At 42.2% G+C, this 23,411-nt stretch overlaps 1 protein-coding gene across 2 annotated transcripts in view; it reads left to right on the forward strand.

The window, feature by feature from the left end:
• LOC136863063 (SET and MYND domain-containing protein DDB_G0273589) overlaps window positions 1-23,411 on the forward strand; it is a 510,889-nt gene that overhangs the window by 281,988 nt on the left and 205,490 nt on the right. For both annotated transcript variants that reach the window (XM_067139394.2, XM_067139393.2), the window contains exon 4: window positions 3,938-4,059. In XM_067139394.2, the coding sequence (XP_066995495.2) occupies window positions 3,938-4,059 (122 nt within the window). The remainder of the gene's footprint in view (window positions 1-3,937; window positions 4,060-23,411) is intronic.

Consider the following 23,411-nt stretch of genomic DNA (forward strand, 5'->3'; position numbering starts at 1 on the left):
AAACGTTTGAACCTTTTTGTAAACGTCTATTTTATCATAGGTAATCTCATTAATTCGCCTGTATTAGTCGCCTGCTCTATGTGGACATTTTCCTTATATGCGACTACTTTTACATACTGTTGACTGAATACTTCTGCCTTGTGTAAGTCCTCACATATATACTCCCCCCTTGTTCATTAATGATCCTTCGAATGTCCTTCCTGGAACCTGTTTCTGCCTTGAAGTATCTGTACATATTCTTCCAGTGCTCCCTAAAATTCATATGGCTGTTAATTATATTTGCCATCATGTTATCCTTAGCTGACGTTTTCACTAAATTCAGGTTCCTGGCAAGCATCTCAGAATCTCACCTTACTCCAGTAACCATTCTTAACTCTATTTCTTTATAATCTGCACCTCATTCCTTATCACTTTTAAAGGTACATACCTGTTTTCACACTTCTCAACAATTCTTTAAAACCCGCCCAATGGCTGGTTACATTTTTATTTACCATTTTCCATTGATCATGATCTCTTTTGAAAAATATAAAAATTTGTCCCAAACATTCATGTAATTCACACACCACTCACGTCATTTCTCCCAATACACTGACACGAAGTTTCCTTCCAACGAAGGACGCCACCCACACTCATCGGTCGGTCTGCCTCACAAAGGCTGCACCAACCTGCAATTGCCACATGAAATTATTATTATTATTATTATTATTATTCATGCTCCTTGGCTGACTGGTCTGAATACTGGCCTTCCATTCAGACGGCCCAGGGATCTATTCCTGGCCGGGTCGGAGATTTTAACTGAAAATGAAAACCTACAACCTGTTTTCCAGTCAATGACCGGGTCAGGGATGGGATGAATGAAGCCCTCCACTTGCGGTGAGGATAGGAATTGTGTCCGCTGCCGAGGTCTGTTGCACTCCTCTGGGGCAATGATTAATGACTGACAGATGAAATGAAATGATAGTGGAGAGTGTTGCTGGAATGAAAGATGACAGGAGAAACCGAAGTAGCCGGAGAGAAACATGTTCCGCCTTCGCTTTGTTCAGCACAGATCTCACATGGAGTGACCGGGATTTGAACCACGGTATCCAGTGGTGAGAGGCCGGCGCGCTGCCGCCTGAGCCACGGAGGTATTTGAGTATGTCCCAACAGATTCCTCTTCACTTTCACACAGTACAGCACAGCACATCACACCACCAACCACCACAGAAACACGCAGTAGTGAATACACTCATCCTGATACGTTTGGAGTCAGGAAGGGCCTCCGGACGTCAAACCGGCCCGGGTACACTTGTGCGCCACAGTTCGCACCCACGCCCGTATCAGTGTGGGGGGAAAAAGCGGTAAAAGGAAAAGAATACTACTGTTCTTTTTCTTCTTTTCCGGACCTTATTCCAATTAGGCCTGTCTGAGTTCGGCACTACTGTATGTTGAATTAAGCCCGCCAGGGCTGTTGTGCCATGGGATTATTATTATTATTATTAAAACAGAAGCGTGTTGCTTTACGTGACTGTTCATATTATGTTCGTAGCCACGGGACCTCTAATTTGGCGTGAAATCCGAAGCACAGGAACATGCAATTTCATTTTTTTTAATCCCACGTATATTGGCTGGAAATCTCACTCACCTCCTAGGCGAGCGACTAGTGTCAGTGCCGCTCGGATATCATGCTCCAATTATTATTATTATTATTATTATTATTATTATTATTATTATTATTATTTTACTCCAATTACGCTACAGAGAAAATGATAGGTTCTAAAGATATGTAAAGGCTATCCTCACTAATAACTCCACTGTGTTCACCTGTTGATGAAATAGGGGTAGAAGTAAGTGTTTTTGTGGAAATTAAAGCTACTTGGAACTGCCATAATCACACATCCGCCATCCCCGTGGTGTTGGGGTAGCGTACCTCTCAGAGACCCCAGATTTATTTACCGAGCTGTCCATGGATTTAAATTCTGTTCTGAGGACAGAGACGGAAATTACTCAGCCTCATGGGGCCATCTAAAGAGTTTGTGATACGGGAGGTCGTGGATCCGGCCGTAGAAGCTAAGCAGTACAGATGAGGATATGATTACGCTGACCACGTTACACTCCTTTATCTGTAAGGCTATCTGGAAAGACAACAGTCGTCTTGACAGCCCAAGGACCGTAATGACCTGTATGAGCCACTAGTTTTTGTCCATAATTTGTGAGTGATTATCACAGTTATAGATTCGTGAATGTGCTGATTGGCGACCACCTGGCCTCTAGTTGCTAGTTGCTTTACGTCGCACCGGCACAGATAGGTCTTATGGCGACGATGGGACAGGGAAGGGCTAGGAGTGGGAAGGAAGCGGCCATGGCCTTACAGCCCCAGCATTTGCCTGGTGTGAAAATGGGAAACCACGGAAAACCATTTTCAGGGCTGCCGACAGTGGGGTTCGAACCTACTATCTCCCGAATACTGGATACTGGCCGCACTTAAGCGACTGCAGCTATCGAGCTCGGTGGCCTCTAGTTGAGTCTGGCAGTGATTCTATTTAATTTTCCCATCCTCTTTACTTTCATCTTTCCTCTGACCTTCTTTGGTGAACTCTTGTTCCCTTTCGGGGCATTGGGATTCATTCATTTCAACGCCCTTCGTGGCCGTTCGCCTACCTTTAAAAAAAATGCTATTTGTTCGGGGCGTCGACCTATAGAGACCTTTTGCCCCTACTTGCACCATGTGATATGAACTTGCGTGAAATTGGAATGGACGAGTCCCCAGGCCAGGGATATTAATCATTTACAATTATAAACCCCTGGCCCAGCCGGGAATCGAACCCGGGGCCGCCGGGCGACAGGCGGACGCGTTGTCCCACACCGCGGGGCCGGACGTTCGCCTTCTTACTTGGAAGGTTCAGATCTTTTCCTTATTTTTCTTCTGCTGGGCTGAATAGCTCAGCCTTCCTGAGCTCGTTTGTAGGTTCGATTCCGGCTCAATCCACTCGTATTTCGGGGTGTTCAAATATGCCAGCCTTGTGTCGGTAGATTTAGCGGCACGTTAAGGAATTCCTTTGCGACGAAATTCCGGCAGCTCGGCGTCTCCAAAAGGCCAAAACGTAGTTAGTAGGGCGTAAAGGCAATAACACTAGTATTACTTCTTTATTCTCTTCTCATATGAGTTAAGAATGAATCTCTCTGATTTTTCATCCCCTCAAAAGAATAATTACCACAATTTTAATATTCATTAGGGCTTGCCTGGCCGAGGTGGTAAAGGACGTGAGTTAAATTCGCTGTCAAGAAGGCAGAATATTAATAGATGATATTTCCGCTTCTGGAAAGGGACACAGACTTGACGTCCATTCAAACCAAACCCCATGGCACTACAGCCCGTGAAGGGCCCTGGCTTAACAAGCGACCGCTGCTCAGCCCTAAGGCCTGCAGATTACGAGGTGTCTTGTGTTCAGCACGACGAATCCTCTCGGTCGTCATTCTTGGCTTTCTAGACCGGGGCCGCTATCTCACAATCAGATCGCTCCTCAATTATAATCACCTTGAACCAGCCCTCAGGTGCAGGTAAAAATCCCTGATCTGGCCGGGAATCGAACCCTGGGCCTCCGGGTAAGAGGCAGGAACGTTACTCCTACACCACGGTGCCGGCTCGGAGGTCCATTCAGCCCACACCAAAACATAAGTAGCAGGCTAGACAAAGAGCTAACCATTCTATCCCGCTAACTGCCGAGTTTATGGGAAAAGGAAGCCTTTACCTTCCACTCGTCTATGGCCGGTACGGAGATGGCTTGCCTTAATATTCATTACATGTATTCACAACACAAACAAGTTTTAGACTGCACAATTTAACGTGGATTGACTCATTTATGATGTGAATACAGTAGAGAGGAACTGGCCGCAGTAGGTTTTCTTGCAGCCTGCAGGTGGTTTTGCAGAGCTTATTCGTATGTTGTGTGTGCAGGTAGCGTATTGATCGTGGAACGGCCGTACGCGTGGTCGCTGTCCACAGAAGCAATGGCTGAGCACTGTTTGCACTGCTGTCGCCTGAATAAGGCCCCTCTCCCCTGTCGACAGTGCAGCACGGTAAGTGACGTCACTAGCAGTTTACTTTCTCCGTCATTCCTCCGTGATGACAATCAGGTTACTGGGTCTTCCTACACAAGTTTCCTCTCTTACTAGCAAACATACTGCTGTACTTTCGCAGTCTGGCTTATCACCTGAGTCCGGAAATTCATGTAATACAATGATTATAAAAAACACTAATGTCACTAAAAATACGTGTAGGGTATTGTATGTTCCTTGCATTTAATATTTATCCGAATTAATTTTAATCTGAATATTGACTTTTCACGACCACATTGTAATTGAAACTGACTTTCAACCTATTAGGTCGTGTTACGTATATTTAGTACGGGTTGAAGAGATGTTAAGTACTGGTACAGAACAAAAATGGCCAACCGGACACCAGCGGTATCCGAACCCACAACCTCCTGATTTCGCGTTGGTTGCTCTACCAATTGAGCTATGGTGGCCTAGGCCATCTTTGTTCTGTTGGAAAAGATCTAAGCTACAGGTCTGGCCACCATAGCTCAATTGGTAGAGCAACCTACGCGAAATCGGGAGGTTGTTGCTTCGGATCCCACTGGTGTCCGCTTGGGCATTTCTGCTCTGTACTTAACATCTCTTCAACACGTACTAAATGCACGTAACACGTCAACCTAATAGGTTGAAAGTCGGTTTCAATTAATTTTAATATTTCTTTCTTTCCCTGGTATAAAATGGCAGGGAGGGATTCAGTTAGGTGGAAATGTAGTAAGCAGTTTGGCCTATGCTGACGACTTGGTCTTAATGGCAGACTGTGCCGAAAGCCTGCAGTCTAATATCTTGGAACTTGAAAATAGGTGCAATGAGAATGGTATGAAAATTAGCCTCTCGAAGACTAAATTGATGTCAGTAGGTAAGCAATTCAACAGAATTGAATGCCAGATTGGTGATACAAAGCTAGAACAGGTTGATAATTTCAAGCATTTAGGTTGTGTGTTCTCCCAGGATGGTAATATAGTAAGTGAGATTGAATCAAGGTGTAGTAAAGCTAATGCTTTTTTTTTTGCTAGGGGCTTTACGTCGCACCGACACAGATAGGTCTTATGGCGACGATGGGATGGGAAAGGCCTAGGAGTTGGAAGGAAGCGGCCGTGGCCTTAATTAAGGTACAGCCCCAGCATTTGCCTGGTGTGAAAATGGGAAACCACGGAAAACCATCTTCAGGGCTGCCGATAGTGGGATTCGAACCTACTATCTCCCGGATGCAAGCTCACAGCCGCGCGCCTCTACGCGCACGGCCAACTCGCCCGGTAAAAGCTAATGCAGTGAGCTCACTGTTGCGATCAGCAGTATTCTGTAAGAAGAAAGTCAGCTCCCAGACGAAACTATCTTTACATCGGTCTGTTTTCAGACCAACTTTGCTTTGCGGGAGCGAAAGTTGGGTGGACTCAGGATATCTTATTCATAAGTTAGAAGTAACAGACATGAAGGTAGCAAGAATGATTACTGGTACAAACAGGCGGGAACAATGGCAGGACGGTACTCGGAATGAGGAGATAAAGGCGAATTTAGGAACTCGATGGATGAAGCTGTACGCATAAACCGGCTTCGGTGGTGGGGTCATGTGAGGCGAATGGAGGAGGATAGGTTACCTAGGTGAATAAAAGACTCTGCTATGGAGGGTAAGAGAAGTAGAGGGAGACCAAGAAGACAATGGTTAGACTCGGTTTCTAACGATTTAAAGATGAGAGGTATAGAACTAAATGAGGCCACAACACTAGTTGCAAATCGAGGATTGTGGCGACGTTTAGTAAATTCATAAAGGCTTGCAGACTGAACGCTGAAAGGCATAACAGTCTATAATGATAATGTATGTATGTATGTATGTATGCACCCGTCATGCCGGGCTCAGCTCGGCCGGTGAGCGAAGATCTCCAGTTGTCCCTGCCGCTCTAACAGAGAATTAGCTACAATGTTATTACTCTCTCCTTGTAACTTGAGTAGCTTTAGTTCCTTGGTAAGCTCCTGTATTTCTCCCTGTAATTCCTGTTTGTAGACTTCCGAACTGGCTCTAACTTCACTTATTTCCTTGTCCATCGTTTTAAGACTCTGCTGGGTCTCCTCGATCGTCTCATAAAAGTATTCGAGTCGCTCCGAATTAGTGACTTGGGCTACCTTAATCTCGGCTATTACGCCCTTCTCCACCTGTTTTACCGTTTCATAGATTTCGGTGAACTTCCTGCTCCATGCGGTTTTAGTTGCAGACAAGTCCTCGGCATTGTCACTAATTTTCTCTTCAATGGTCCTAAAATTTCCCTTTACTTCGTCCTTGTATTGGTCTAGTCCATGCAGTATTCCTGTCTGTACTTTGGCTAGCCTTTCGCTAAACTCATTTGACATCGCTGACATGGAGCTATCGATTCCGGCCTGGATTTCCCCTTTCAGGTTAGAAAATTTTTGCTTAACGGACACCAACTCGCTTTGGACCGACGCTAATTTTCCGTTAAATAATTTAACGTCCATGTGCAGTTTCCCTAAGTTTTCATCCGTCCTAGCTCGAATTTCCTCTAGGGCACCCTTAAGATCTTTTTTGAGTTTGTCCTGTCCTGCATTCACATTCTCACTAATCTCACGCTTTAACTCCTGTTTCAGTAAATTATTGTTTTCATTTAATTCCTGTTTCAATAAGTTATTGTTTTCAGCTAACTCCTGTTTCAGTAAATTATTGTTTTCATTTAATTCCTGTTTCAATAAGTTATTGTTTTCAGCTAACTCCTGTTTCAGTAAATTATTGTTTTCGTTTAACTCCTGTTTCAATAAATCACTATTTTCATTTAGCTCAACTTTTAGCTCCTGTTTCAGTAAGTTACTGTTTTCGTTTAATTCCTGTTTCAAACTGTCTTTCAAGTCCGCAGTCACTACCTTTAGGAGCCTACGAAGATCCTCCATAGTAACAGTACCCATTCTAATTTGAGACAACTAGCAGTTCAGACATTGGACGGACCAGGTTCGATGGTCTAATACCCGAGTTCCGATCGACAGTCACGTGTGGATTGAATTCACAGTCATAAAAGAAGATCATTATCGCATAAAGTAATATCTTATAATTTAAGTCCAAACTATGCGGAAATCTGCCGCAAAAGATAAATTTTGAAAATATCATCCAGATTTTGTTTATAATATAGCACCAAGGCCCTTCCTAACCTTTAACATGAGCGTAGTTCGCCACAAAAATTTGGGCTAATAAATGTCACAAAATAAACCTGAAATTTTTAATTTGCCACTGCATCTTGTTTGCATCCAAATTCTGGACTACAAGATCGAGTTCTTTTATTGGTACAGCCAATAAATCGGGCCTGAACACGTTGGCCGCCAAATCTATACCTGCACCCGTCATGCCGGGCTCAGCTCGGCCGGTGAGCGAAGATCTCCAGGGTGTAGATCGTTCGCTTATCGGCTGTGCGAAATTTTTAAAGTGCAGGGATAGATGATGAACTAGTGACAAATGAGAGAAAGCTAAATAGGTTTTACACATTTATTATAACTACTGCTCTTCATAAACTTCACAATAATTTACAAAATCTAGGTATTTTGTTTATATGATTTGTCTTCTTTTATGTCGTAATCACATAGACACTTCATCGAAAAACGGAACAGCAAATGGCTGAATCTGCAAATATAATATTTATATTTTTAGTGGAAAATTAATTAAATAATTAATAATAATTGATTTGAGATGATCTCTCCCATTGATAATTTAATAAATTGAAAATAAACTTCCTTCCTTCATAGATTTGATTTTAAACGTTTGAAAATGATCATTTTCATTCCTCTTTGAAAATTAAATAAAAATTTTTCTCTCATAAAATTATGGTTAAATCGTCTTCCTTGACCTTTAAATTAATTAATAAACTCAACTTTATAATTATTTAGTAGTTGCTTCTCACATAATAGCTTGGAACTTGACATTATGTCAATCTATGTTTATCCATTAATTGAAATAATTAATTAATTAACGCTTACAATTTTTGATTTTGTGAGTTCAATCCACTGACATGGCCTATACTTATTTATGTGTATTCGTTAAATAAGATCCTATTCTTCCTTAAAAACGAATAAAATTCACTAAAGGTTTAAATTCATTCAAATGGTGAACCACTAAAGTTGGCGTAAATTAGGCCAAAATTCCACGAAATAACGAAGAGCATCATCACAAATATGGATTGGAAACTTACATTAAGCAAAATACAGTCAAAGCACACACACTACACTCACACAAAGATACACGGAAATATTATATACATATTTATACGAACGCTAGCCCTTGACTATTAATTTTCATGTTTAGACAAAGTTAGGAAAATTATTCTCATGATGACACTATCGTGGTGACCTCCTCTCATCAACTGGAAATGTGACAGAGCAATGATTGTCACTTTATTAAAGAACATAGTTATACGACGATGTTCAGAGAAAATTTACAAACACAAAATCATCCAAAATCATCGATAAAATCGCTTAAACATAGGCCAGAATTAACATTCCGCGCACGCGGTTCATGAGCTACGATATTTATTTTTACTTCTCCACTATAATTGTGATTCTCGATTAATCTGCACTCACAACGAAGAAATTACATCAAGTAACATATTTTATTCTTAAATTGACTCACTAATGGATGCACAGCTCGACTGCTGAATTCAATAATATCCATCTACCAGTCAACTAATCATCACAACACAGCAAATATATAAAAAATTGTATCGGTCAGATACTGCCATTTCCCAGGCCTAAATTACTATAAATGAGCGCACATCAACCATATTCAATAATAACCAATATTATGCTCATGACCTTAGGTGTTCTTTTACGCGATAATTTAGTTAAATTATTTTTATTATTATTATTATTATTATCCCTGGCCGCGCAAGATCATACGTGCGGAAGCTACTGCACAATAATATTTCAGATGACTCTATTGCACACAAAATTCAACCATACGTCGCATAATTGAAGAATGAACTCTGACATAATAGAATCTACGAGATTACTGTCCCATTTGATCTCATTTTAAGTCTAAAAATATTCAAATAGTCTTAGTTTAACGTTGAGGTCGTTTTACATTTATTTCTCCTGCCACAATGAACTCGGGACAGTTGAAACACTTCTCGAAGACATCCACTCAAACAAACTAATAGGTTCAAATACTCACACATCCTCAATCTACTATCACCAAGAAAGAAGAGATGGAAAAATTCTAACTAATAGAAAGTTTCTAAACAAATAAGTAGAGGCTATGTCATTACAATTACATTACAAAAGGAAAGAAAGAATAACAAAGTTTAAATATTACTTGGTGGTGACTGTCGGTTGTAGAACTCGGGCTGGTGACCTAGTGCATTATCACATTACGCACCATCGATCCTGGTCACGCCCGCCTGGACTGCCTCACATTTTACTCGTGCATTGGAGACATGCTGGCGCGCTGGAAATCACACCATTTACCATGAAAGAAGACTGGCATCCTGACTTGAACTCGAACCGGTGATCTCTTCTGTGGAATTTCTTGTGAAGCTGAAACTGAAAATCACGTCTGAGACAAGGTCCAAAACTCACACCGATGTTTGATAAGATGGGAAAGAAACTTAACTTTTAAAATCTGTTGAATTATAGGTGGAATCCGTAAATATCTGAACTGCAGTTGCAACAAGTTGTAGTCTCTGAATGACGAAGTTCCCCCAGCAAGCGAAGTGCGTCTTCTTCCGTCCGTAGTTGAAGCTAGAGTAATTCTCCACACGACGTGTTCAGAGGTAGAAATTTCTGAGTAAATTTTCCTTAGGAAAATCCATTATTCACTGTCTTAAGACAGGGGTGCGTCTTCTCCTCATAAGCGATTGGTTAATTTATTAACTTCGCACCAAATTAATCGCTTGATTGGCTGCCATAGTCAGATGTCATGCACCTTCACTATTATCGATCGAGCACTTGACACACATTCTGCCTGGTCACGTGGCATTCACGGCTGATTTGAAGGTTATTTGGCTAGCTGTATCTGCGCTCTCCCCTCGTTTGCCCTTGAGTGGAATTCCCTGACACCTGGCGTATCTCGCTCAGCCGACTCGATGTGATAAAACTCCCTTCCTGGTTCACGAAATAATATTTCAACACACAGTAGAAGTAAAATATTTTCCAATAAATGATTTTTACCAATTTTGCAGGGGACAGTATGTATGTATGTATGTATGTATGTATGTTTCTTTCTTCTTTCTTAATCTGTTTACCCTCCAGGGTTGGTCTTCCCTCGGTCTCAGCGAGGGATCCCACCTCTGCCGCCTCAAGGGCAGTCTCCTGGAGCGTGAGACTTTGGGTTGGGGACACAACTAGGGAGGAGGACCTGTACCTCGCCCAGGCGGCCTCACCTGCTGTGCTGAACAGGGGCCTTGTGTGGGGATAGGAAGATTGGAAGGGATAGACGAGGAAGAGGGAAGGAAGCGGCCGTGGCTTTAAGGTAGGTACCGTCCCGGCATTTGTCTGGAGGATAAGTGGGAAACCACGGAAAACCACTTCGAGGATGGCTGAGGTTGGAATCGAACCCACCTCTTCTCAGTTGACCTCTCGAGGCTGAGTGGACCCCGTTCTAGCCCTCATACCACTTTCCAATTTAGTGGCAGAGCCTGGAATCTAACCCGGGCCTCCGGGGTTGGCAGCTAATCACTCTAACCACTACACCGTGTAGATACAAACCCAGTGGATACCCACAACAAATATTACATCCGTAGATTCAACTGTTTCTTTGGCTGAATGATCAGCGTTGAGATCTTAGATTCAGAGGGTCAAGTGTTCGATTCCCGGCCGGGTCAAAGATTTTAAACGTGTGTGGTTAATTCTTCAGGTTCGGGGACTGGATATTTGTGTCTAGCCCAACACTAGCCAAACACTTAATGGTGACCGTATCCCTCCACAAAGGTTCGTGTCAGGAAGGGCATTCGACACGTGCGACACTGTTCACACCCGCGAAACTACAGGTGAGCGAAGGAGTGGTAGAAAAATAAGAAAGAAGAAGAAGAAGAAGAAGAAGAAGATTTCTCTCAGAAATGTGTGCCTCTCATGTACTTATGCAATACCATGCGCTCATTCTCTTCTTTTTTCTTTTGAGCGACTGTAAAGAAATAACAAAACCCCTCAAAATATGTACTAAGTATGTGATATCAAATTTGTACAGGGAATTATAAATGGTTACTGTTTATTTTAAACTAGTTTAAGAAGACTAATTTCATAAAATCTATATACAGTACCATATCCGGAAAGCCACAATACTTTTTGGTGCGATTCTGAACAGGATAAAATGCATGAAATACAATGTGCCACAAGGTACATTTCCACGTTTATAGGACGTAAGTTCCGTCGACGACTGGAAAGTATACTCTTATACACCGAAAACGGTATCTCGATGTCGTGAAAGATCGCAGGTGCATATTTCAACGTACAGATGCGGCTGACTGGAATATTTTCTGGAGTTCAGTAAACGGGCTACTTGGAGTTTAAAATTTACATAGGCCATGGCCGCCTCCTTCCCATTCTAAGCCTTTTCCTATCCCATTGTCGCCATAAGAGCTATCTCTGTCAGCGTGACATAAAGCAAGTTGTAAAAGAAAATTACGTATTTCTTTTCTTTGCTAAAGCAATGTGGTAAAAAAGAAACTACGCAAAGGCCCCTAAGACGTACCATTTTCGAGTTATTTTAATCGCACAACGGCCTGTCTAAAGAAAATAAATATCATTCTACCGAAAAGGGTGGCGCGGGCAGGTGTCGGTTGGCTTAAGTCGCACAAGCTTCTCTGCCTGTTTGCTATTCTAAGTGCTCGCTAGTCCTTCATTTCCTTCTAACTTCACTTCCGTTCTTCTAAGTTGATCATGGAGTTTGCTCAGCCATCTACTGTTATGTAAGAGTGGTTTTTCGAAGATTTATTTTAATCTGGATTTTGCGTAGTAGACCACGGCTATCAGTCCTTCCTTGACTGGAACGTATTAATCATCCATATTTTATCGGTGGGTCTGCGTTCAGACCTCAGGCTGTCCATGTGAAATTTGAAGTGGACAAAGCTTAGTTTTTCTCGAATTTTCCCATCTTCCCTCCCATTTTCAGTCAAGTTCACCAGACTACCACTCGTTTGGATTTAAACAGCAAGTCTTCCACCACTTCTTCTTCTTCTTCTTTTCCTGCCGCTTTTTCCCACACCTGTGGGGTCGCGGGTGCGAACTGCGTCGCACATGTGGATTTGGCCCTGTTTTTACGGCCGGATGCCCTTCCTGACGCCAACCCTCTATGGAGGGATGTAAGCACTATTGCGTGTTTCTGTGGTGGTTGGTAGTGTAGTGTGTTGTCTGAATATGATGAGGAGAGTGTTGGGACGGACATATACACCCAGTCCCCGAGCCAGAAGAATTAATCAGAAGCGATTAAAATCCCCGACCCGGCCGGGAATCGAACCCGGGACCCTCTGAACCGAAGGCCAGTACGCTGACCATTCAGCCAACGAGTCGGACTGCAAGTCTTCCACCACTGAGCAGCAGATTTTAATCTTCGGCAGTTTGTGTGAAATTTGTGCCCGTTCATCTAAAAACTGTGTTACAGATATTTTCCTTGCATATGGATTACCTCGGGCAACGCTGGGTAACCGAAGCTAGAGTATTAACAATCACAGAGCAACATAGAATAAAGTACTGCTAAGCGAGGATCTTAGCAGAGTGGTTTGCGAAGTAGACAATCGATCTGTATAAGAAACCTTTCCTCCGTTCAATTCAGGGTGTCCCATATGTAAGATGTCTCAAGCTCGGTCGAGTAATTTTTGAATGGGACGATTCTTGTTCTTCTCCGGAACCACATTCACAATCGCTAAGATCCGAATCGATGCTCCTACTAATGCTTCGAAATAGTCTTGTGTAATGTAGGGTTCTTGTATTAAGCACGTATACATAGAAAAGGCTCTTATATTCTACTTATGCTGAACAGGTAGCTGCGACAACTTGATAAAATTAATCTATGCAAATGATCCTTTGATGGCCTTCGAACATTTCTGCCTGTATAGCTCCGGATACTGTCAGAGGATCCACGACAGATCATGGCAGTAGTCCTAAATGAGACGTTCCAGGGACATTCTCCCTCTTACGCAGATAAGAATATTCACTCCCGTCCCTTGGCTTAATGGTCAACGAGTGATGTTTGATTCCCGGCCGGGTCAGAAATTTTATCTATTTTTGGTTAATTCCTCTAGCTTGGGGACTGGATGTTTGTGTTTATGTTAATACACCTTCTTAACTTTAGACAACACACCACGCTTTGAACTACAACGAAAACAAGCCATAGTGAATATATCCCCACATAGGGCTTGTATCAGGAAGGGTTTTGGGACGTAGAACTGGGTCAAGTCCAAAAGTGCGACACACATCGCACTCCACCAAAGTGTAGGAAAAGTGGATGGAGAAGAAGGAAACTCATTGAAAACATGGGGTGAAATCTCATTTAAGTTCATTAGAGGTCGGAACAATAGGTTCGAACCCAGTTTGTTTGGGTTCACTTCCCGACCTTGTTATACCAAGACTGCTTTAGGGTCTTTTAACGTGTTATACTCCACCTCGATTAACATCTCGGAGTGAAGTGGTCTAAAATTCAATCAAGAAGTTCTTTACTGTTGTTTACCATATGAATTCCAGGTGAATGCTGGGATCCCTCGTAGAGTACAGTCTACAGCCGCTTTTTTCCGTATCCTAGTCCATACTGACCGACGTAGATTATATGGTAATTAATGAGCCCGCGCTTGGGTACTTGTCTGACCTCGTGTATGTGTTTTTTTTACAATTTGTTTTACGGTGCATCGACACAGGCAGGTCATATGACGACGATGGGACAGGAAAGGGCTAGGAGTGGGAAGGGACCGGCCGTGGCCTTAATTAAGGTACAGCCCTAGCATTTGCCTTGTGCGAAAACGGGAAACCACGAGAAACCATCTTCAGGGCTGCCGACAACGGACTTTGAACCCACCATCTCCCGAATGCAAGTTCACAGATTCGTGACCCAAACCGCATAGCCATATTATTATTATTATTATTTCTTAATAATAAAGTCAATGACCTTGCCATGTTGTAACAATAGACCCCGTGAAATGTCCGGAGTTAAGCAAAATTGGGCGTGGTCAGCTCCTGGATGGGTAGCCACGTGCTGTTTTTATAGAGGAGGAGCGGAAAGAAACTGGCAACACGACCACAAGTAAACTCCCGCTCAGGATGCTTGATCATCGGTCCTTGGGCAAGCTTGATCGCCAACATCCAGATTTGGATTAGACACTTGGCTTTTTTTCTGACTCATAATAATAATTATTATGTACTAATAAAAATAATAATAATAATAATAATAATAAGACAAAGAATTGTATGTATATCTACTCGATAGTCATCTTTTCCTGATACGGGGTCCTGATGCAACCTTGTTTGAGGAGCAAATGAAGATGAAATGAATGATGGTGAACGAAACTGGTTAAGGAGATGGAAAGAATCGGCTGCGGCCAATGAATAGGAACTGTCCCGTTATTTGCCTGGAGGCGAAAATGGGACACCACAGAAAACCATTCTTGGTCTTCTTTGGTTCAGAGGGCCGTAGGTTCGATTCCCGGCAGGGACAGGGATTTTACAGTAATCTTGTCTGCTTTATTCCTCTAGCTCTGAGACTGGGTGTTTATGTTTATCTTAATAAATATCTTCATTTACACTTAACACATAATATAAACCAGTAAAGAAACAGGCAACATTGAATATATTCCTCCACATAACGTTGGCATCATGGAAGGTATCCGGTCATAAAACTGGGCTTAATCCATATGTAGTGCCTACCCCAAGTAGGTAGGAAAATGCCAAGAAGAAGAACAGTAAGTGTAGGGAGAAGAGAGGTCATAATCGAAGCTACATTGATGGACATCTGAACTATACACCGCAGTAACAACACTTTCATCAGTTCTCTTTGTTATTTTCTCTGTCATAATACTGTAGCTCTTTTTAGTAATATTTTCACTGCATATTTACTTTGTTTTACTACGCTCATGGTTTTTCATTAACTCATGTTTGATTATGATTTTATTCTACATACACCGCATGGCAATATCAGAATGTCTGGTGCATATAAAAAGTGTGAAATCACGTGCAAATAAGCGTGCTAATAATTTGAGGAATGTCATCCGTTCATACCAACTGAATTAAATAACTAAAATAATTTTACGAATAATCCCTAATACTGCCTTTGCTGGCGAGACTTAGTGTTTACAGTGCACTATGTCTTCTGGTATAGGCTAGAGCAATTTTGTTACTTTTATTGATCTGTCTCAGCTTTATCCCTGGCTTTGACAATATGAAAGTGACTGAGGTATGAGCGATGCTAGTAATGCCATTCCTTGTGCAGCCAGTCCCTGCTATGAAAATTCACAGCCTGTTTCCAGTCATTCGACTGGGTCAGGAATGAAATGAATGTAGCCCCCATCTAGCAGCGAGGATAGGAAACGTGCCGGCTGCCGAAGCCTGTCACACTCCTCTGGGGCAATGATTATTGAATGATTAATGAAATGAAATGATATTGGAGAGTGTTGCTGGAATGAAAGATGACAGGGAAAACCGGAGTACCCGGAGAAAAACCTGTCCTGCCTCCGCTTTCTCCAGCACAAATCTCACATGGAGTGACCGGGATTTGAACCACGGTATCCAGCGGTGAGAGGTCGCGCGCTGCCGCTTAAGCCACGGAGGCTTCCCTGCTATGAATGGTGTGAAAATGTTGTTCATAGGGTCGGTTGATGCATTCATTTCAGTGGGCTCGGCAGACTGATATGTAATAGCAACTTCTGGATCGGTGAGGAAAGCAACGGGAAACTTCCTCATTCCTCATTTCCCTAGTACGCCTGTTCAGTGATGCCTAGGCCATCTATGATAGCTGATGGTGGAGCTGTTGAGGATCCAACCAGCCTCCAGGCTGAGGAATAAACATACATACTACCTAATATATTTCACCACAAATGTTATGCAGAGTATTGATATGTTGATATATATATTCAAAAGTGGTTTTGCAGCAAGTATTCTTGCTAGTTGCTTTACGTCGCACCAACACAGATAGGTCTTATGGCGACGATGGGACAGGGAAGGACTAGGAGTGGGAAGGAAGCGGCCGTGGCCTTAATTAAGGTACTCTTGCCTGTTGTGAAAATTTGAAACCACGGAAAACCATCTTCAGGGCTGCTGACAGTGGGATTCGAACCCACTATCTCCCGGATGCAAGCTCACAGCCACGCGCCTCTAACCTCACGGCCAACTCGCCCGGTTTTAAGAAAATATCGAGACAATGATGTTATTATTATGATGCCATAATTAATTTCTAGTATCATAATGTACATTTTTGGTTATATTAATTAAGTAAGGCATTATGCGTATTCATATGTTAAAACTACGTAGGCCTATACACGTTGTAAAAATGAGAGAGCCATTTTATGGAGCTTTCAACTCAGCCTACTTGTGTACATAAGGAGGGGCTATAATCTTTGATAAAACCATGGCTAAGAATATCCTGGAAAATATATTCGAGTGCATGTGAACAAAGATGAAATGAAATGGCGTATGGCTCTTAGTGCCGGGAGTGTCCGAGGACATGTTCGGCTCGCCAGATGTAGGTCTTTTGATTTGACGGCCGTAGGCGACCTGCGCGTCGTGATGAGGATGAAATGATGATGAAGACGGCACATACACCCAGCCCCAGTGCCAGCGAAATTAACCAATGATGGTTAAAATTCCCAACCCTACCGGGAATCGAACCCGGAACTCCTGTGACCAAGGGCCAGGACGCTAACCATTTAGCCATGGAGCCGGACAATCGAGATTAAAGTCCTGTAGTCAGGAAAAAGTGAAGACTACAGAACGGGCAGTTGCGAGCCTGAGTTCATCTAAGCGACTTCATAATAATAATAATAATAATAATAATAATAATAATAATAATAATAATAATAATAATAATAATAACATTTTTTACGTCCCACTAACTACTTGTACGGTTTCCGGAGACGCCGAGGTGCCAGAATTTAGTTACGCAGGAGTTCATTTACGTGCAAGTAAATCTACCACCACGAGACTGACGTATTTGAGCACCTTCAAATACCGTCAGATTGAGCCAGGATAGAACCTGCCAATTTGGTGTCAGAAGGCCAGCGACTCAACCGTCTGAGTCACTCAGCCCAACGACTGGTTAGGAAAACGTTGATTGACATGGAAAGTGTTCCTATTGATGTTATGCCGAAAAAGGCGAAAACACGGAAAGTATGCTAGGACATAAACGTAGACAGTGTTATTCAGTGGACTCACTTTTCATTTCTGATGTGGTCTTATCACTGATTACAGATTACTCTTCGTGTTGAAGGCCGTAACTGCTGTCAGTGGGGCGTGCTGTCAGTCATGTATCTGTGAAGTTTTTGCAGTTTGTGAGATTATATTTCATTGTGCCAAGAACTACTTACTGTTGTTAGATACCGTAGTCAAGTTGCAAGTGCTATTTATTCATGGAATTAGTGAAGGTTTGACTGTGAACTTTGTCACAATCCGGTCACAGTATTAGAATAATAGCGCACGAACTATTGTCAGTTTATTGGAGTATGTGGTAATAGCTTGACAAGTGTCATCAAATGAGCCAGCATGGACGTCACTTTACTTCAGCAGTTATTATGCTTATCGGGTATGGAGAAGTAGCACCCGCAACTATACACGGGAGGAAGGTGATATGCGTGCTAGCATAACACGGCGCGAAACAGGGGACATATCCTCACAAGAAGGTCGAACCTAGGATAGTTCCGTAGTTTCAAGACGCGAGGCTTCAAAACTAGTAAAGGAAAGCAGCTATCTACTGGAAAGAGTAATTTTTTCTTACAATTTGCTTTACGTCCACCGACACAGATAGGTTTATAGCGTCGATAGGATAGGAAAGGGCTAGGAGTGGGAAGGAAGCGGCCACGGCCTTATTTAAGGCAAAGCCCCAGCATTTTCCCGGTGTCAAAAATGGGAAGCAACTGAAAACAACCATCAGGGTTACCGATAGTGGGGTTCGAACCTACTATCTCGCGAATGCAAGCTCACAACAGCGCGCCCCTAACCGCACGGCCAACTTGGTCGGTGGAGTGAGTAACCACCCATTACAAAGGTGGGAAGTAAATAGAAAAGATTATGTATTAAAACTGATCTGATTCATACAGAAATATTGTCAATTCTTATTGATACAATTTTTGTTTCTTTCTTTAGTTGATTATATACATTAGAGGCAAATAGTAAAAGTATTTTTTTTTGCTAGGGGTTTTACGTCGCACCGACACAGATAGGTCTTATGGCGACGACGGGATAGGAATGGCCTAGGTGTTGGAAGGAAGCGGCCGTGGCCTTAATTACTGTACAGCCCCAGCATTTACCTGGTGTGAAAATTGGAAACCACGGAAAACCATCTTCAGGGCTGCCGATAATAGGGTTCGAACCCGCTATCTCCCGAATGCAAGTTCAGAGCTGCGCGCCCCTAACCGCACGGCCAACTTGCCCGATAACGTTAACATTTATGCTCAAAAGTATGTTCAAGCATATTTGTAAAATTACGATTGATGTCCAATAGTGGGACTATTAATTTGAAGCAAATATGGAAAAGTTATAGGACTAATTCGATTGTCTCCTCGAAAATGGATAGGAACAAAGTAACAAATTAGGGAACTAACTCGAGTGTCCCTCGAAAATGGTTGGGAACCAACAAAGAGATTAGGGAACTAACTCGGGTGTCTCCTCGAATATGGTTGGGAACCAACAAAGAGATTAGGGAACTTACTCGGGTGTCTTCTCGAAAATGGTTGGGAACCAACAAAGAGATTAGGGAACTAACTTAGTGTGTCTCCTCAAAGGTTCGCCGGATTTGTCCGGAGTGTCTGAGGGGAATAAAATACTTCCCGCGGATCAAAAATACACACAGCCAGAAATCATCTTGAGGCAATCTCATGAAATAGCGGCCAAAACCGGACTCCAAATTTAATTTGAAAAGACACCGTATATGGAGGGAACTAAATCAAGATTCCACAATCGATCGTTAATTATCAAATTCGGAAATATCTTCCAAGTAGACAGATTCAGATGTCTAGGAGAAATTATTCAATCTGCAGGGATAAATCAGAAAGCAAACAGAGAAAGAACTGCAAAGAGCTAACAAAATCTCCTGAAACAGGTACAACAACAAAAGATCTATATTCAAAAGTGCAAAATTACGACAATACATCGCAGTCATCAAAGCGGAGGCACTTTATGTATACAAAACTCTGATAACTAGTGGCAGGTAACATATAAAAAACATCAAAAAATCAGAGAAAAAATTCTCAGAAATGAAATGAAATGAAATGGCGTATGGCTTTTAGTGCCGGGAGTGTCCGACGTCAAGTTCGGCTCACCAGGTGCAGGTCTTTCGATTTGACTCCCTTAGGCGACCTGCGCGACGTGATGAGGATGAAATAATGATGAAGACGACACATACACCCAGCCGCCGTGCCAACGGAATTAACCAATGATGGTTAAAATTCCCGACACTGCCGGGAATCGAAACCGGGACCCTTGTGACCAAATGCCATCACGCTAACCATTTAGCCATGGACTAGGACTCCCAGAAAAGTCTTATGATCAAAATACGAAAATGGAGTTTGGATGAAGAAGAAATCCCAGGAAATATATCAAGTCACAGGAAAAAAAAAATCACAGATGCAATCAGAAAAAAGTGATTAAAATTCTATCGACACCTACACAGAATAGATAAGAACAGGCTGACAAAGAAACTTCTAAACCTAACACTTCCTTGAAAACCACAATTGGTTAGTGGAAACAAACGAAGAGCTAGTAGAAATTGGTGTCACACAGGAAACCATTGAAGAAAGAACAACATTTAGAAGCTTAGTAAGCGAAAATATATTTGCACAGGAACCTAAGAGAAAATATACTCTACATGATGGACAGAAGAACGCAGAAAAGCCTTCACTGTACGAGTTAGGGATACTGGGAAGAAGAAAGAAACATCGTACTAAATAAGTTCAAAGGCGCTCCTTAGCTGGGCATAGTGAATCAATAATAATAATAACGATAATAATAATAATAATAATAATAATAATAATAATAATAATAATAATAATAATAATAATAATAATAATACTTGCCGGGCTGAGTGGCTCAGACGGTTGAGGCGCTGCCCTTCTGACCCGAACTTGGCAGGTTTGATCCTGGCTCAGTTCGGTGGTATTTGAAGGTGCTGAAATACGTCAGCCTCGTGTCGGTAAATTTCATCATCGTCAGCTGTATTAGTCATTACTGAGTGTCGTGACCCCATTGTTTTGTCTCTAGAGGGTTACATGCTTCACAAAGTGTCGCCATCCAACTCGATTATCAGCTTTTCTTGGGATGTTCTGAAGAGGAAGGCCAGTTATCTTCCTAGCCTGATATAGCCACCTGCTTGCTGTCCTTCCACGTGGTCTTCTGCCTTTTAATTTGCCTTTTATAATAGACTTTTCCAGGTTGTCTGCATCCCTCCTTAAGATATATCCAAGAAAATGAAGTATTCTTTCACTGAAACGTGTAGAGCGACGTTTCGCTATCTTCAGCTCTTTAATGATGGACTCATTTGTTCTCCTTTCGGTCCAAGCTACACGTAGCATTCCACGCCAACACCACATCTCAAAGGCATCGTTATGGTCTTTGTCCTTAGCCTTGATGGCCCATGTCTCACAACCGTAAAAGAACACGGAAAATACTAGTGCTTCAATCAATCGAGTCTTCGTGATTTTATATATTGCCCTGTTCTCCCATATCTTAGTTAGTTTACTCATGGCTGCACGTCCCAGGGCAATATGCCTCTTTATCTCTTGCTCACAATTTCTTGTGTCACTTATACATGACCCAATGTATACGAGGTCATTAACCAATTCCAGTCCCTTTAATCGACCTATGAGGTGCAATTGATTTCCACGATTAATGATCATGAGTTTGGTCTTCTGCAAATTGATTTCTAATCCGTAAATGAGACTTGCATCCTTTACTCTTGCAAGTAAATCTGCAAGATAATCTTCACTACTGGCAATGAGTGTGGTGTCGTCAGCAAAACGCAAATTGTTGTTTTTTTCGTCCAGCAATACCACCAGACCAACCATCAAGCGCTCTCCTCATAATGTGCTCGGCATAGATATTGTATAGCTGGGGAGAAAATACACAGCCTTGTCTTATGCCTCTGGATACACTGGAAAAGTCTGAGGTAATACCATCCACGCTTACGGTTGGCAAATTACTGTCTAAAAGGCCTTTCAGCAGTGATATGTGATGAGCTGGAACACCAAATTCATCTAATACTTTCCACAGTTTGTCCCACTCAACACAGCCAAAAGCCTTTGGTCATCTACAAAGCATATAAAAACAGAAATACAAAACTCACGATATTTTTCAGTTATTTGCCTCATGTTCAGAATTTGCTCTCGTGTACCTTTACCTTCCACAAAACCTGCTTGTTCCAGGGATATTTGAGGCTGTAAGAAAGGCTTCAAGCGATGATTCAGTATGTGTAGTAGGACTTTGCTTGAATGGGATACAAGTGCTATGTTTCGGTAGTTAGAGCAATCCCTAACGGATCCTTTCTTGTGCAGGGGCATTAAGATAGAACCCGTCAAGTCTTTTAGCCACTCACCTGTTCTACAAACCTTGTTGCATGAGTGCAATACGTGGATGCCTTGTTCTTCCATCCCTTTTACCATTTCTCCTGAAAAACCATCGATACCCGAGGATTTGTTAATCTTCAAATGCATTCTCTATTTCACTGAACAAAATATAGGTTCCTATTGAGGTCGGTACATTTATTGACACAATGAATTTCTGCGGTACTAAAATCCGGCACGTCTGCTTAACCGAAAACCGTAAAAAAGTACTTAATGGGACGTAAAGCAAATATAATAATAATAATAATAATAATAATAATAATAATAATAATAATAATAATAATAATAATAATAATAATAATAATAATAATAATAATAATAATAATAATAATAATAATAATAATAATAGCCCGCCTCTGTGGTGCAGCAGTGTTTAGTGTGATTAGCTGCCACCCACGAAGGCCCGGGTTCCATTCCCGGCTCTGCCACGAAATTTGTAAAGTGGTACGAGGGCTGGAACGGGGCCTACTAAGCCTCGGGAGGTCAACTGAGTAGAGGTGGGTTCTATCCCCACCTCAGCCATCCTCGATGTGGTTTTCCGTAGTTTCCTACTTCTCCTCCAGGCAAATGCCGGGATGGTACCTAACTTATGGCCACAGCCTCTTCCTTCCCTCTTCCTTGTCTATTCTTCCCAATATTCCCATCCCCATATAAGTCCCCTGTTCACCATAACATATGAGGCAGCCTGGGTGAGGTACTGGTCTTACTCCCCAGTTGTATCACCTGACCCAAAGTTTCAAGCTTCAGGACACTGCCCTTGAGGCAGTAGAGGTGGGGTCTCTCGCTGAGTCCGAGGGAAAAACCGACCCTGGAGGGTAAAAAGACTAAGAAAGGGAGAAGAAAGATAAAGAAATAATAATAATAATAATAATAATAATAATAATAATAATAATAATAATAATAATAATAATAATAATAATAATAATAATAATAATAATAATTGTAGTAGCAGTGCTTGACGTCATCTGACTGTATGATGCAACTGCTCAGGTACTCTTCTCTCGTGTTCGTGAGTACAGGATTGAATCCAGGTCAGCATATAAGAGCGCCGAAATGCAAGAGACCTGTATCACTACATTTACTTGCGCACTAAACAAGCCTTTTCAAGACAACACTTCGGGAATTCGATGTAAACTTATATCATAAGGAGATTACGGAAACTTTAATGCAATTATATTTCTGTTTTAATCAACAATTCTTTTATTTGCCGATAAATGTACTGACAGGAGGCAGGTGTATTTGAACACTGTCAAATAGCACCGGACTGAGCCAGGATCGAACCCACCAACTCGGGCTCAGAGCCACTCTGTGCGGCTAATTACGTTCTACTAATTTCTTCTTCTTCTTCTCCTTAATCTGTTTATCCTCCAGGGTCGGTTTTTCCCTCGGACTAAGCGAGGGATCCCACCTCTACCGCCCCAAGGACAGTGTCCTGGAGTTTCAGACTTTGGGTCGGGGGATACAACTGGGGAGAATGACCAGTACCTCGCCCAGGCGGCCTCACCTGCTATGCTGAACAGGGGCCTTGTGGAGGGATGGGGCGATTGGATGGGACAGGCAAGGAAGAGGGAAGGAAGCGGCCGTGGCCTTAAGTTAGGTATCATCCCG

This window comes from Anabrus simplex, chromosome 2 (genome assembly GCF_040414725.1).
Source record: "Anabrus simplex isolate iqAnaSimp1 chromosome 2, ASM4041472v1, whole genome shotgun sequence".
Taxonomy (NCBI): domain Eukaryota; kingdom Metazoa; phylum Arthropoda; class Insecta; order Orthoptera; family Tettigoniidae; genus Anabrus; species Anabrus simplex.